The 17,123-nt window shown below is 39.3% G+C and overlaps 1 protein-coding gene across 2 annotated transcripts in view; it reads left to right on the top strand.

Moving 5' to 3' along the window:
- The window catches only part of LOC146331529 (retinoic acid receptor gamma-A-like), a 50,299-nt gene that overhangs the window by 11,007 nt on the left and 22,169 nt on the right, over positions 1–17,123 (top strand). For both annotated transcript variants that reach the window (XM_084732511.1, XM_084732519.1), the window contains exon 2: positions 7,183–7,586. In XM_084732511.1, coding sequence (XP_084588637.1) covers positions 7,418–7,586 — 169 coding nt within the window. In that variant the 5' untranslated portion in view covers positions 7,183–7,417. The remainder of the gene's footprint in view (positions 1–7,182; positions 7,587–17,123) is intronic.

The following is a 17,123-nucleotide window of genomic DNA, read 5'->3' as shown; positions in this document are numbered from 1 at the left end:
TACAATACTAATAAATTCTTCTATTACAAGGAGAGTTCACTTGTAAGTGTCAGTAATAATACGATTTCTATGTGGCATTTATTGCGGTTTTATAACAAAAAAGTTGTGATTTTGACCAAGAGATTGAATCAGGTGATGATGCCAGTGAAAATAAAGAGGGATAAACTCTGAACCAGGCAAAGATTCAGAGTCTTTAAAGAGCTATCAATGTAAATGAATATTGAACTTTATTATTACTATTTTCTTTTTTTCAGAAGCAACAAAAGGCTGATTGATGCATGCTGACATGTGAAGAAGTACTGGTGGCCACCATGCAACAGTACACAGCAATACAAAAGTTTTTGTTCCTGCAATTGTGTAGCTTGTCCATACAGTCAGGACAGGAAACTTGGAGCTGTTAGTCCTTAGAGATGGATACTGTGACTTGGGAAAAACCTGTGGTTACATGGTCAAACACTAAAATACGTAACAAATTTATCACGTTGGCTCCAATTCTGCTCCCAACTGGGGTTTAATGTTTGTCAAAACCATGAGTAGAAGTGAATCATTGATGCATCAATTCTTTGGGCTTGATGGGTATCTGAAACATATTTTTGTTTCACGTCTGTAAGATAATAGATCAATATCCAGTGCAACCAACAAAACAGAGTGGATTATGCATGATGCATTGATCTTCTCTACTGAGGATAGCCAAAGTGCCAGTTCTAAACAACATCTATATTTTTCATTAACTTACTCACCCTGATCAAGCTTTAGTTTCTGAACACTTTAACTGGGGCGTTGTTCATTCACTAACTGACACTGAGAGACACGTAGACTTCCTATCACCGCACATTTCTCAGCCCTAAAAGTGGACTCATTATACCATAAAATTGAAGATTAACTGTAATTCCCCAGTAATCTTTTTTCCCTAAAAATGCAGCACCACATCAACTCCACACCAACAGGACATTTTTCTATAATGTGCCGGGAAAAAAACAACAAATGAAATGTAACCAAAATGTAACCAATGCACTAAAGATTGATGGATCTCTAAGAAAGCCATTTGCGGCCATAATCTTATGCAGACTTTTCGTTATGTACAGTACATAAATACAGAGAACACATTTTGCAAAGTGTCTGTCAAGGAGAAGAAATAATTGAGCAATTAATTTTACAGCAAACCTGTCAAAAGTTACAGACAGTGTAATTAACTCAGGTCAGGATACATCAACACTAACCCAATTGAAAGAGCACTTTTTTCTCTGTGTTTGAGGCTTCTGTACAATCTGTACACTTTTTTTCAAAGATTGACAGTTCTTCTCAGAAAGAACAAGTCTTAAAGTGATGGCTTGGCAAAGTTAAGAAGACAACTTTCTTCTACTTCTAACAGAACGTTTAGATTCTGATACAGCCAAGTACAGCATGAAGATGATGTCATTAAGCTGTATTTATTTTGATTTTGTCAGATGACTTTGCAATCACAAAACACACTCGGCTGTCTGACCGGCCAGAAGTTGGCCGTGACTGTTGTTGTTGCAAAATAGGATGAGAAATACCAGATTTTTCCTTTTGTTCCTGCAGTATGAACAGAGATCTTTATGAAAACAACCTGGGAAAATGTTTTCAAGTGCTGCTCACGTGACAACAGAAAACAGTGGCCGAGACAGGTTCAGAGGTTTAATATCTGCCCATCAACTCTGCGTGAGTTTGAGCATGCAGCATCAAAAACACTGAGTCCCTGTCAGCTCAGGGTTTGATCCCCCCCTCGGGTGCAATGGCCCGATCCAGGATGGTGTGGAAAAGGTCTCTCTGTGTGGCACAACAGTCTCTGGTGAGCACATTATCCAGGAGCAGCCATAAGTCCTTGCTGTAGCTCACCTCCTCTCCTCCTGGGTTGATCCTCGGCAGGGCAGCTAGCTAATCTGACTGCATGTTTGAAAGAGTTTGTTTTAGGTTGTTATATGTTCTGCGTGTGAAATAAAAGTTATCAACTGGTTAAGATAATTTTGCCACTATCGCAATACTAATTTCCATGTGCATGTTAATGGTAATTCCCATCATATGTTAACAATGAGCTAATGGAGCTAAAATCGATTCAGGAATTGCAAAGATTAATACAGCAATTGTTACAAAAAAAAGAATCACGATACATAAGAGAATCGATTTTTTTCCTCCCACCCCAAGTCCAAAGTAATAGTAGTAGTAGTAGTAAATATCATGCAGCTTTGCATGTTGTAAATTTAGTGCGATAGACTCTTGAATTACTAATCCAGACAAAAAGTCGTTTTCAGATGTAAATGAAAACTAAAATGACCCAGTTCAGTGTGGACAGACTCAGTTACGACCTTCTGTGCGTGTGTGAGCGTGTAGTTTCATAACTGTAACCTCAAGCTGATTTGAGTTGGAAAAACCATAAAGTTCAGTCGCATTTACACCCAGGATAACCAGCTCCAGATGATGCTCCTAACAAGCGCTTGAAACATGCTATTCAAAAAAATTGTTTTTGTCATTTCAACTGTTTACATCTGAACTGTGTTTACAACTGTTGCAACAATGCACTGAACACAATGACGTAGCTCCCGACAGTGTGGTTTGATGGAAGTTCTGTGAAAACAAGCAAAGCTTCAGCAGCTTGCTGGAAAAGACAGAGGAATGGAAAGCCCCATCGTTTTACACCAAAGCTGTTTTTAATCCCCTATAGTCTGGGAAAAAGGAGCATCAGCTGTGTGTGTTATGAAAGTACGTGTGTTGGTGTGTGCGTCTGTATGTCAGCAGGACCAGGACCAGGTGACCCGGTCTGACCTGACCCAGCCAGGTCTCATAAAAGCAGCATTGAGGCCTGGAGGCCCGGAGATACAGCACTGCTTTTGTTGCCCTACCCAAGGTGTATTCCCCCTGGAGGGAGAGTGGCAGAGGCGGGGGCAGGGGGGTGTTACTCATTAGAGAGAAAGAAACCATTCCTTGGCTTGGGCGCGCATTATTTCATAGTTTATTAGTGGAAATAAAACTGTTTCTTTATTTTTATGAATGTTTTCTGCAACCGCCGGACCTGTTTTTTTCTCCCTTCTCCTCCTCCTCCCATGCTGCGTTACCACAGTCCGTTCTTTCTCTTATTAATCCAGTTTCCAGTATGGCTCTAATTAATAGGACTCTGTTCACTTCTTACACATGGCCTGCCAGATGCTTGAAACTCCCTCCTATGAGCTTCCCCTCCCTTTCTTTCCCTCTGTTTCCCTCTATCTTTTCCGCCCTTTTTTTCAGCTTTCAACACTTTATTTTTTCTTCATCCCGATCCTTTTATACGTCTGGCTTTCATACGAGTGATTTTGAGTTTGATTGGTTAAAGAGTCAACTTGAAGGACTCAAAAAGGTGCATCTGTGGAAGGATCCTCTGTCCTATATTTACTCCTTCATTCTTCAAGGTCAATTGCAGCTTTCAATGGTGCTTCAGCATGTGTGAACGCAGTGTGTTTTCCACTGATTACTTGCCCATGAACATGATTAAAGTCACAGAACATCTGTGTGTGTTCACGTCTGCAGCCTGCATGTCCGTGCTTGTATGTTTCTGTGTTCTGCTTCTAGAGAGGCATGGGTATGCATATGTTTTGCAAAAAAATGTCACCGTTCTGTGTGTGCAATCACTTTCTATAATCACTACACACTTTGTCCAACCTGTGTTTGACATTCTTTGATGGTCAAACACAAAAGTTCTTTGTGGAAATACTTGCAGGGACTCTCCCTAACTGGCCCTCGCAGTGAAGAAAAACCGCAGCAGAGCCAAGCAGTTACAGAAAAAATGTCAATATGGGAAATATGACTTTAAAAACAACACTCACTGCGCTGACTTTGTGGCTTTGTGTGTGAATGTGTAATATGTACTGTATGTGAGTGTGTGTGTGTATGTGTGTGGGAAGAAATACTGTAGCTGCTGTAACAACAAAAAGATGTCAAGGAATTTTACTCTAATAATAGTAGCACAGATGCCTCATGATTCATCTGATAGTTTGTCCACCCATTTATATCAATGAGTGTTGAGTAAATAATAGAATCACCCCTCATAAAGCAATACAGTTCAGTTCTAATACTGATTCAACAAAAACTGAACATTATAACATTAAGGGAGGGAGGATTTGTTGCAGGGCTTTTGTTTTGGACAAATTAGTTTAAGCATAAGGGTAACCTAACAAACTGGTGCCTGGGTGTAACTTAAAGGAGAAACCTGTAATACATTTACTGCAATAAAGCATAAAATGACAATGATATGTCATCAGAGATGAAGGAAACGTGATAAATTGAAACAATTTTACAGCTGCTTTGTTCTTCTTTGAAATTCCTATTCTGGTCCATAATTTGTGTTATTTTTTGTCCATTTCATTTTTAATAAAGTAAAAATTAATGTAGAATGTTCACTGAATGTGAAAAGTTTCTGTTTATGAATCGTAAAAAAAAAAAAAATCATGAATGATCTTTTAGAAGGAGCAGATGTTTTTAACTTAACTTTTAACTTTAACAATTGAGCAATATGTTAATGTATGAAGGTACAGTACCAGCAGGGGGTGATAATGATGGAGCAAGGAATGAATGTAGTATAAGGAGGGAGAAAGTCTGGTCATGGAGGGGTTGGGGTGGATGAATGGGTAAAATTCAGGACTTTGACATGGGAGACCAGGGTTTGTTTCCTGTGTGAGACCAATAGTCATCAATGATTGTTTTAAGAAAGTAGCTATTTTAACCGAAAGCCTGATGTTTTCTGTAACCTAACCAAACACTTTCATTGCCCAAACTCAACCAAACCGCAACCACCACCTGAAATATTTCTCAGCAAGCTTTATTTTGAATGCGGAATGAGAAAATGTACTGTTAACGCCAAGATGAGGCAAACTGTGACGCTGTCATCATGGACCAGTGGGTCTGTTACACACTTTGGCATAATACCAGGTTGAACTGGAACACTGTTTCTGGGAAGACTTGTTGCCGTTGATTTTTTGGTGTGATATGTAAATTTTGTGGGTAGCATTAACATTCATCAGCACAAGGGGTAATTTGAGTGAATCAGCCCTTTATGAAATGCCTGCTTTCTTGTGAAATTAAAAAGTATTACTTGCGTGTAACCGTGTGTGGATATGTATATCAGGTCTGGGGTGACCATTTGCAGCAGAGCTGTAATTGACAGGATCTTTTGTGTGTAACTGCCTATGCATACTGTGTTAGTATACCTGAATTATATCTATGTCTAATCTAATCTAAGACAGATTACTAGTAGTTCCTCTCTGATTCACTCAGTATTTCTGCTGATTCTGTATTTCCATCATAGTAGTTCAATGAAAGACATTTATAAACTCATATTTCTCTCACTCTGGCCCTCACCCACCCTGGGTGTTTGATTCCCATGCCGAAGCAGGCCCAAAACAACAAGACATTCTTTGGCCGGGCTGTATTTACCACAGCTCCACCACAGAGAGTTAAGCTCCACCCACTCATGAAATCACTGAAGGGGATGAGAGAGTCAAAGAGAAACAAGAGGAGAGGGCTGCCCTCATTTAACTTAGTGACAGCGTCACAGAGCCACTACGTGAGTCCTCAGAGACAGAGAAGGTGAGACATCATCACAAACCTTCAGCAGCTTCAGCTTCAGCCTCAGCAGAGGGTTTGTGGAGTGGGGTGTTGTGGGAGTGAGTGGGTTATGTGTTTCTGTTGTTGTAAAGGGTTAATTGTACCCATGTTGTGGCTGGCTGTTCCCGGGCAGGCTGGCTAGAGTCAGGCTGGCAGAGGGAACAGAGAGACCCTTTATAATACTGTTCTGCTGATTGAAATCATATGGCATCGCCTGAAATCATTGCACTACTTTGAAGACAGACAAAAAGCAGGAGAGAAGTGTTGCACACCCTCTGCCTCTCTGCCCTTTAAACTTTTTCTCCAACACTTTCTTTTTGCTCTGTCTTCTTTGTTTTCATTCCATGTCTGGAGTTTGCTTTTGAGTTATTTCCAATATTGTTTTGGTTACAAAAAGGGATAATTTTGTGTAAAGTGTTGTCACTGACTTGACTTGAGCCACTGTTCTCTCAATGTTTTAAAGGGACAGTTCAGATTATTTAAACTGGGGTTAGTATGAGGTGCTTATCAACAGTCAGTGTATTACCTACGGTAGGAATCTAAGCAATGAACTGCAGTGGACAGGGTCAGCAACAAAAGGTATTTTAGCCACTTAAAAAAAACAATATCATCTTAAGCATATGCTATACAGCAGCCTTCTCTGGTGGGAAATTGACCTGTCATAGAGTCATGTGCAGTTAGTCTGCTGTTATCCAAACTAAACTCACTAGTGACTGCATATTTCATTAGTTTGAAAGTATTTTCAGTTTGACAAATGAATTATACTCCATACTTATCCTGTTTGACTACATTTCAAATTATAATATATTTGTAAATTTACATTTTAAGCCTGTCATCATTCATTCAATGATCTACCTGCTGCCAGGTATATTGGCTGTATATCTCCACATGCAGGTTTATGAAAGTCTCTGTCCAGCTGAACATCCTCACTTATTCTGTCCTCTTCCCCCTAACCCTCTCCTCTCACTGCAGTCATTGATCCCCCCTTGCTGTGGCTGTGGCGAGTCGTTTTTTTTTTTTTTTCTCTGAAGTAATTTTCATATTGAGAGGTTTCCTCTTTATTGCAGTGACAGTCTGACCCTCCGGTAACAGCATTAACAGCACTTGCTTTTCCTGTTTCGTTTCTTTTTGAGGTCTTTTAATACGACAGTTAATGCTGTTAAAATGACAGATTTTTCTCTTTGATGCCATTTTCATTTGCGAACATATGGGGCAGGAAGTGCAGCCATATAGGTATTATTGGGGTGTTAATTACGCTAATTTACTCATGCACATGCACTCAAATATGCACAGGTGGATCATTTACACAGTTATCTGAATTTATAAGCATTGGTTAAATCTGACGTGTTCGCACAAACCTTTTGTACGAAAAAAAAGTAAGACAAATTTAAGATAGCAGTACAAAAATGTTCGTACATGAGGCCCACTGAGTTCTCTGTGACTCTGTGCTGCTCCATCTACTGTAGATAATACACTGGCTCTGAATAAATCCCTCGTACAACCCAGTATCAAATAATCCAAACTAGACTTCTAACCAGACTGTGGTTCTGGTGTCTAACCCTCCCTTCTTGTCTTCTCTCTCTACAGAGTCTGGATCTGGTCAGGTCTTGGTCACGTGACTCCTGGTCTCTCTCTGACTCTTCCTCCCTCCTCAGCATCCCTCTCACCTCTCTGCAGCCCAGCAGCAGAGGAGCCAACAGCTGAGAGGGGCTGAATGGCACCGGCCCCTTTCAAACTCACCGTAGGCCCCTGACAAAGACAACGCCAGAAGAGGACACAGCAAGACAGTCAGCAAGACGAATCACCAGCATCACTTTTAACCATGGCAACCAACAGGGAGCACCAACTGCGACACGTGACTGGCTTCCCTCGCGCTATGTACCCGTTCACCTTTAACTCCATGCGGAGCCACTCCCCCTTTGACCTGCTGGCCAGCAGCCACCTCTTCGGCCGGTTTGGGGCAGACCTTCCAAAAGAAATGGCTGCATTGTGTAAGTAATAAATAGCATCTATTATTCATTTACACCGCTCACACAAAGGAGATCTGCTTCATGTCATGTGTCCATTACATAAAAAAGAAATTTAAGGGCAGTCAATGCAAGGATGATACATTCTTTCAAATTTCCAGCTGAAGGACATTTCGTTTCCCATAAATACTATACAACAATAATTCAACAAGTTTGTAAAGTGAGATTTAGTTGTAGTTCCTGCTTTGATTGATTGGTTGTCTTTTTATATCCTCTGGGCTGTGCACAGGCACTTTCGCTCCCTGACAACCCGCTCAAAGCTACAATTTCACATTCAACTAATTCAGATTCCAGAAAAAATGTGTTAAAAATGTTTGATATTACCATGAGGGGGTTCAATCAGGAAGCAAGAAATTCTAATCCCACGCACTAGCACATGACAAGACACTGTTTTGTATAAAACAGAGGAGATTAAATTTTTCTAAAAGTTTTCAGGGGTAATTTGGGGTTAGGGGCAGAGATGGCAGGCTGGAAAAAAATGGTGTGTAATTTGGTGCTGTCCATACAAAATTAATCTTTCAAATTATCATTAGAGCAGAAAGAAACAGAAGTGTCCTTAAAAGAAAGATGAGACTTTTGGCAGATGAAAGAGTTTCTCATTTGAACTTGCAGAAGCAACACTGTGTTTGGATAGAGGCATTTTGGGTCACAGGGGGCGCTATTGCACTTCACAGTGACAGAGGCTGGGTGAGACTGCAGAGGGAGTCTTTACAAGAGTTTAAACATGAATGAAAATGAGGTCGATTTGAAGAGTCAAGGACACTTTCTCCTTTACTTTCTCTCTCCTTAACTTCTTTCATTATATTTTTCCTTTATTTCTTTTCTCTTAATGGTTTTAAATGATGTTTCTCAGACTTCACAGGGTCACAGCAGTATGTAATTGAATCTAAACTCAGACAATTTCTAACTCCATACTCTCTGTAATGCTAGTGTTGTAGCAATTTCAAGTTATATCTACAGTTGGACTTGCTATTCATATAAGAGAGAGAAATATTGACTCAAACTCACATATCGTCAGACATGAAAGTACAAAGATATTTTTTGCTGGTGTAAGCCTTGTGCTTTGTGCTTTGATTATTTCTTCTCTTCTCTTCAGCATGATACAGTAATTATTCAACATTACAATTTTTTTCAGTTGCTAACAAGTATCAGTCAAAACTAAACACTCTTCTTACCGTCTGCATTACCAACATGCATGTTGGTCAATTAGTTATCCTCACTTCCACTTCCAAACACTTCATGCATGTCTTAGAATCAGCTTGTTGGACCAAAATACCAACAACTCTCAACTATACTTTCACATTGAAAGCATATATTGTCATTCATAACACACTGATCTAAAATACTCCACAATACTCCAATACAAAAGGGAGAATTATATAAATGTCAAACTGAGTGATTTTTCACATAAATCAGTATTTTGTTATAGAATATTCCAAGAATATCAGCATTTCACTTATTAACTGAATTAAATTATATGTAACAAGAATGATTCAGAAATGCTGCAGTTTGCCTCAGTTTTGTTTATTTTTTCTATATCTTTACATAAAGTAGTAATTTACTTGTGAAAAATAAAAAGTTGAAACAAAAAATAAACAATAAAAAAAATACAGTAATTACAATACTGTAATTGCAGGAAGTCTTGGTGTTTCTCTCCTTTGTCCTTCACGCTTTCTCTCTCTCTCTCTGCCACTCCTCTTTACCCTCAAACCTGCCTTCCTTGATGCAGGTTTCATACATACATACAGGTAGACATATATACATATAAACATGTTTCAAGACAAAATCCAGGATAATATGATTTCATCTGATTTTTTTTCCCAGACCAAAAAGGCTTACGAGACACCGCTATTTAGAAACAAACCCCAGCAGAGACCAGAATAAAAAATGACTGTAAACCCTTTAGAATAATTTTAATCATTTTGTCAACAATTCCCATAGCACAGGCAGCTCTTTAGTTTGTATTTGTCGTCATGTACGTTTTCAGTTTCACAATAAATTGATGCAGGTACCTGCAGCTCAAACCTGTTAGTGTGTTTCCATGAATAAAGCTATCCTCATCAAGTTCTCTGCATTTGACTGCTGTATGTATGTTAAAAACGTACTGCTGGTGGATTGTCTGTATTGAACAATAGTGTGTGCAATAGTGTGCAGTGATCAAATCAAACACTTTACACTTACTTTTTGTAAGAGTGAAATCAGGCGTAGAAATACCTGCTGAACCCTCCTGTCAATCACTGTGTGTGTGTGTGTGTGTGCACACAGATAATGTGTTCAGTGAGCTGCTCATATCTGTTTATCTGCAGTCATATTCTGGAGCCCAAAAACCAGGCTGGTAGCACTCAGACTGTCATTACATCTTTGACATGTTGCCTCTGGGAGATTTATACATACAAAGACAGAGACAGAAAGATATGAGGGTATGCATTATGTCAGTCAGGATAGATGGCAGTAAGGGTGGTCACGTAACAAAACAAAAGGCCCAGAAAACCAGGTGCATACAGAATATCTACATCAGTCACATTCATCAGTGGATGTATTTCAACTTGATTTAATAGTTGACAGTGAAGCCAAATAAGAAATAAATATTGCAGTTACAGGGTGAAACCAGGACACCATGTTAGATTTCTTATGCACGTAGTAATGATAATTGGAAATTATACGCTGAGCATGTACTGGAATAAGACAAAAGTGGCTTTGTATGTGTGCACCCATGTGTGTGTATGTGTCTCTGTGTGTGATACTGAGTAAAAGGAACACTGCAAAAACAGACCTGCTAGACAGAAGCCAGATATTCTTAACTATAGCCAAACTGTCTTGTTTTAAGCAAAAAAAAAATCTGGCAATGAGGTAAGCCAATTTTGCTGGGCTAGAATTCTTAAAACTAGCTTATAAATCTGGCCACTTGAAGACTGTAATGGGACTTAAAACTGGAAAAAAAAAAAGCCAAATATTTCACAGTCAAGCACTCACTTTAAAATTCATTGAGCTGGCTGAATCTCCATCTTAATTTAAGATTTAGAGTTAGAAAGAAAAAGTTATAAGAGGACACATTTTCTTGAAACTGAATATTTTGGTGAGACATTTTCTTCAAAAAAGCATGATAAAAACAAGCGACTTTGTCTTAAATTAAAGCACCAGAAGCATTCTTATTTTTAGCATTTTTTTACTTAAACAGGTGAGAAAATCTAGCCGCTTTAGTGAAAAATCTTGACAACATTAGTCCATCATTCAGGGAGTGAATGTGAGCAACAGAGAGAGCTAAACTGTTTCAAAGCAGTAAACTAAACTGCTGTAGAGTTGCATGAAATAAAGTTTACTGGAAGTAATAACAGTCTGTCATATTTTCATATCTGACAATGATGCTTGTAGGATCTGTCTGCATCACTTCACCAAATGCGTCATTGCACTGTGACTCATTAGGCTGTGTTTAGATCTGAAAATATCCCTCAAAACCACTATGAGTTCTGCAGTCTGTCATGCATTTTGCAAATGGATCATGCTAAAGTTAGATAAATTTTTCTTAAAATGTCATTACTTTTCTAATGCTAAACCTGCTTGACAAGATTATTTTTTATTTTAGGCAACAAATAAGACTTATTTCTCAGAAACACAGCTTTTTTTTTTAACTTTCTCAAAATTTCTTTTTTGCAGGTAAGGGAGGAAAGATGGAAATGTGTGTAAGATAAACACATGTAAGTTAATCAGGCAAAGGCAAACTAATTTACCCAGTGTACATATATAATGAATCAACACTGATTCAATAAATACTTTTTCAGATAATGAGATTACATTATACAAGTATACAGTCCCATTTCATCTTCTCAGCCTGCTGCTCCTCCATGATAACCTGCTCACAGGTCACCTGGACAGATACATACAAGAGACTACAGTCACTGACATACTGACCTAAAATTAGTCTGGACATTAAAACTATGTTCAGAACTGGACAACTCCTGGGGAATGTGAGAAGACCACTATCAGTTGACCAGGGGAAATACCAGACTACATCCTCTCAGATCAGGCCTCCCAATCAGGATACCTTACTGTCTCACTGAACGAATAAACTGAAACCTCAAGTCCATGATAGCATCATACATACGTGGAGAACAAACACAAAACCTAGAATACGTGCTTCACAACTTCTGCTTTGCTTTGTGCTCTGCTGTCCACATGTCAGGGGGTTTCACAGTCCTTCATGGTTTCTGTTTTGAATTGAGTCGAATTGACCGAACAGTGTCTTGACTTTAAAGTGGAAACAGACAACTTTTCAACTCCCCCAAGTGTTTCAAAGTGGTATTATTGTTTGTGCCGCTGTTGCAAAGACAACATCTGCACACAACACCAGATTGCTTTCCATTTCCTCAGAACCTAGCTGCATGAAGTAGAGCTTTAATTGTGTCTCAAAAGTAGAGCCTATGAAGGTCTGATGCAGACAAAATTCTAGAAGAAAATATCTGGAGAAAAATCACGAGTTTGTTGATTAATTTATTCTGTAATGGAGACAATTCTCCAGATTCTTCATAGTGAAAGTGAGGTTTATAGGGAACCAGTCTAAACATGGATGGTGTCATTATTCCACAGCCATTTCCTTTATAATAATAAGTTAAAGCAAAAAAGTTGTCTGTTTCCATTCCATTACTGAAATTTGCAGGACGATTAAACTGAGAATGGACTGAATATTCTGACTGATATGCGCTCTTGAAACTATATGGCCCTGTATTATAAAAGCAACAGTGCTGAACCAACTGAAAAACAACATGAGGGTAAGCTGGGTATATGCGATATATGGGTGTTTAATATACAGCTTATAGTCAGGGTCGTCACAACACACAACACTGATGTCAGAATTTACCGACCACACCCCGATTACACTTCTACATCACTCCAGAAGGTGAGAACTTTAATGACTGTAAGTCAGCAAAAATAAGATATCTGTACAGTGTTAAAGGACCAGTACGTAGGATTCAGTGACATCTAGCAGCGAGCTAGAGCTGCAAAACTCTCACAAAACATGAAAGGTTGTATCTAGAGCCAGCGTTTGGCTGTATTCAGCAGAATACTGTGAAACAATCAGGAAATAAAGTTTAATTTCTTTGATTATCTGACTCTCTACCTCGCATGACCACAGCTACATGCTCTCTCTCTTTCTGTCTCTCTCCCTCAAATAAATGGATGCACACCAAAGGAAGCTTCATGGTGTCGCTATTCTGCAACACAAACTACAAGCCAGACCCAGACGCTGAAGCAGGGCACACAAAATAATCGAAGTGATGAGACAACTGGACAATTACCATTGTTTGGTCCCTGAACTCAGTGCCCAGTTTCAGTGATAGCGATCAGACTGTGGAGCAGTCTGTTCGCCAGTTTATGTGATTTGCCCACTGCATTACAGAGCAAGAGTAAGCTTGTTTAAATATAACTGGAGGCATCTGCAGCCTTTCACTTCCTTTCTGGTAGCTTGTTCATCATGCTCTTCATATCATAATGTGAGAAAGGAGTTGACACATATATCAGATAAATAAAAAAAATACTTTTATCAACACTATAGTTGTCACTGAGTTTATTGTGGCTGTCAGCCAACAAGGGTTGCACTTCTTGTTATTTTCAATGAGCAACACTAAGCATGCAAACAATGAGCCCCCTCTTAACCATCAAGTGAAGCTATACAATAAATTACCTTATCTCTCATCAGTGCAAAGTGAACAAAATGAGACAAAATTACAGTGGAGGTTTTAAATGGGATTTGCAAATTAGTTCAAACCAGGTCCTAATCAGTGTGAGTGGAAGACTGGACTTTGTTCCCTAATGAGATGAAACTCAAAACATCCCTGGACTTGAAATTAGTGGATATCCACATCAAAAGCTCCCTGCTGTGCATTCAATCATACAGTAAGTCAGTGAGTTCTCTCTTCTTTTTTTTAATAGCACTGGGATCTGGGAATTCATACTGTAAAACCTCAGAGGGAACTCTTTTTGACTGGAGCTTTTCTGCCCAGAGCTTCCTGGAACTGGTGTAAATGCACGATAACATCTCTGGATTTTCTTAGGAATAAGTCAATATTTCTCAGAGGTTGTTCAGAACAACTTATTTTGTCTTTTTTCATGCCACCGGGATCAAAATTCTGGGTTTTTTTTTTTTTTTTTTTTTTTATTCTGTAAATGCTCTTAGAAATAAGGGTTACAAAGGGTTCTTCCTGAGGGACTGAGGTTCTACCCAAAACCATTTGCTTTTTAAAAAGAGGTTTACCAAGGGCTCACTGTAAGACTTGAAGAAGACTAGAACACCCGGGTGCAGAAAGGTTGTGGATGAAAGCCCCAGAGAGGGTTCTGGGTGGATCCAATACATTATAGAAAGGTTCTCTGCAGAACCTCTCAGAAAGGATCTGGGTGGAACCTTTCACAGATGGTTCTAGATATAACCCTTTAGGTTGGGTTCGAGGTAGAACTCTTTGTTCCCCTAATTGTTCTCCTAAGGCGACAAGCTGAAGAACCCTAAGTGGTTCCAATTAGCACTTGTATTTCTAAGAGTGAGAGGAAGAAATCTGTAGTGATCACGAGGAAAAGACGTGTATTTTTCCACAATGAACACAATGTCCTTTCGTAATTTCTGTACTAGTCACATCTTGTTCTTTGTAATGTTTTGAGTCTGTGTGTGTGTGCGTGTGTGCGCGCGCGTGTGTGTGTGTGTGTGTGTGTGTGTGGTGTGATATTAGTAACTTGAACCTAAAGGCACAGAGTGAGACTTGTGTGTTTTTCTTTGTGTCTTTCATCACAGGCACTCTGTTTAAGCACATACACACATAATTATCCATGCGTCCACACACACACACACACACACACACACACACACACACACACACACACACACACATGCACAGAATCAAACACACATTTCCACTGCCACTCTGTAGGCTGCACATTCCACCACCCATGAATATCACAAACCAGCAGTCTCTCACTCCTTTGCCTCACATTTTGTGACTATATTTGTGCGCTGGCTCGCTGATGACCGCAGTGAGACTTTGTGCAAATATCTGCGGCCGAGCTGGAGGAGCTGCTGGTGTGGAAACAGACAGAGGCCATTGTTCAGCTCTGTGTGTTTGTGTCAGACATGACGACTGGATGAATAGCCGGAGAACCTGATTGTGAATAGTTGTAATGTGACTCGCTCCTCCTGCAAATTGTGTGTACGTGTGTGGGACAGGGAGAAAGCTGCTGTTAAACTAGCGGGAGTGAGTTTATGTTTTGTTAAAGGCAACTTCTTCTTCTTCTTCTTCTTCTCTTTCCTCAAAGCAACAACAGGGGGCAGGGTGCTACGAGGCGGGGAGGGTAATTGTCTCAAGGTGTGGAGAGAGCTCAGCGGGCTGATACTGTGCAGCTCTGCTCCCTGCAGTGTGTCATTGTGGTGCGTGAATGTGTGTTTGTGTGTGTGGCTCCTGGCTGTGATGGTGAAAGACAGGTAAAAAGTCCCCCCTAAGCAGAGAAGGGGATAACTAAAAGACTGCTTGCAAGATGCATTAAAAGTTAAAGAAAAGGCTGCATCCTATTATCTTCCAAATAATAGTGAAAAAATAAATAAAAAGAAATGGATTCAGGGAGAAATATAAATAAACAAACAAACAAGAGAAACACAAAAGAAAATAGAGAGAATTTTAACTCACAAGAGCTGTATGAAACATACAACGCCACAGGCAGGACAATTTGGGAAGTCAGTCAGTGTGTGTATGTGTGTGAAGGGGGGTGTTAGAGCCCCAGTGGGGGTTTCTTCCAGAGTTCATCCTTCTTGAACGAGGGAAGGAAAGGGAGGAGGAGAGGGAGGAGGGTGAGGCTGTCTCGTATACAAACTATCCAGACTCCAGGCCAGTGCGGTTCGCCTGCAGCGGAGTCGCACTTCAGTGTGACTGAAGTATCCAATAAGCTCTGGGAGGGAAGATAACTGAATCCATTTGAACTGAATTGAATTAGATATGTGCACACATGCCAAAACCAAATGGAAAAAGAGAGAAAGAGCTTAAAGAGACTCAAAAAAATAGAACTTGGAAAATGCATTAGAGAGAGATGGAGAAGTATGACCATTAAGAAAGAAAAAACACAATGATGTATGGACTGAAACAGACTTCCACCTTAAGACTGAACCTTAATTTCCATCCCATGCTGAGCGCCTTTTCTGTCTCTTCTTTTGCTCTTCTGTAACACTTCATTTCATGGGTCTGAACAAAAAGTCTTACAATTAATTTCTTAGAAAGTTAGAGAAAGGCAGATTCAGACAGTGTTTAATTGGAATACTCACAAGTAATTGAATCCAATTAGTGAACCACAGGTCAGGTAAACATGCGAAAATCTGAAATTTGTCAACTTAATGGGACAGTTAGCCCCTAAATCAAAAATACATACATTTCCTCTAATCTTTAGTGTTATTTATCCATCTAGATTGTTTTGGTTTGAGTTGCAGAGTTTTGGAGATATTGGCAGTGCAGTACTTCTCTCCAGTTTAATGAAACGAGATGGCACTAGTCCTGTGATGCTCAACATGCCAAAGAATATGTTTGAAAAAATCAACTGCAATGTCTCTTTTCAAAAATCATGACTTCATTACTCAAGATAATCCACATATACATACATGTATAGGTATATACATTTTTTTGGGTGGCACTTTGAACACCACAAACTGAGTGTCATCTAATTCCATTATATTCAACAGAAGGCAGACATCACTATGGCAGTTATTTAAAAAAAAATCAGCAACTCACACCAAAATAATGTAGATGGATAAATAGCATTGCAGGTAAGAGGAAAAGTATGTATTTTTGATTATGGGGTGAACTGGCCCCTTAAGCATGCAATTCAATACATATAAATCATTAAAGCGTTAGTTCACCCAAAAATGAAATTTCACTCAATATCTTCTCACCCCTGTGCTGATGTGAGGATGGGTGAAGATCTACAGTTCACAAAACACTCCCAGAGCTTCAGCAGAAAACAGCGTTGCAGCCAAATCCAGTACAATTGAAGTGAATGGTGACCAGTTTTAAAATGTAAAAAAAGAACACAAAAAACCCCCACATACTGCTCATGTGGTATAATCCAAGTGTCTGTAAGCCGCGACATTAAAATTTGACCCAAAAAGACACCATTTACACCATGTTTTTAGCCTAAATGTCAACTGTAGCCTCTCAGACTGGATCTGTGTGCACATGAGTGTGAGCAGGTGTGTTCCTGTGGCCACACAAAATCAGGCCTGCATGATATGGTTAAAAAAATCATATTGGCATTATTTTGACAGATTTGATATGATTCACAATGATCATTTTTGCATCACAATTTTCATTTTCACTGAAAAAAACTTTTAAAATCATGATGACATGGCATGTCATGGGGTCTGTAGCAGTACTTCATTGTAATATTGTTTATTTACACTTTTTTTTAAATGCAGCCAATTAAATATTGTATTCGGCCATATTGCAATTCCGACAATATTTTGATTGATTGTGCAGCCCA

This window comes from Lutjanus erythropterus, chromosome 2 (assembly GCF_056507025.1).
Source record: "Lutjanus erythropterus isolate fLutEry1 chromosome 2, fLutEry1.hap2, whole genome shotgun sequence".
Lineage (NCBI taxonomy): Eukaryota > Metazoa > Chordata > Actinopteri > Lutjaniformes > Lutjanidae > Lutjanus > Lutjanus erythropterus.
This window is presented reverse-complemented; position numbering and strand designations above follow the sequence as displayed.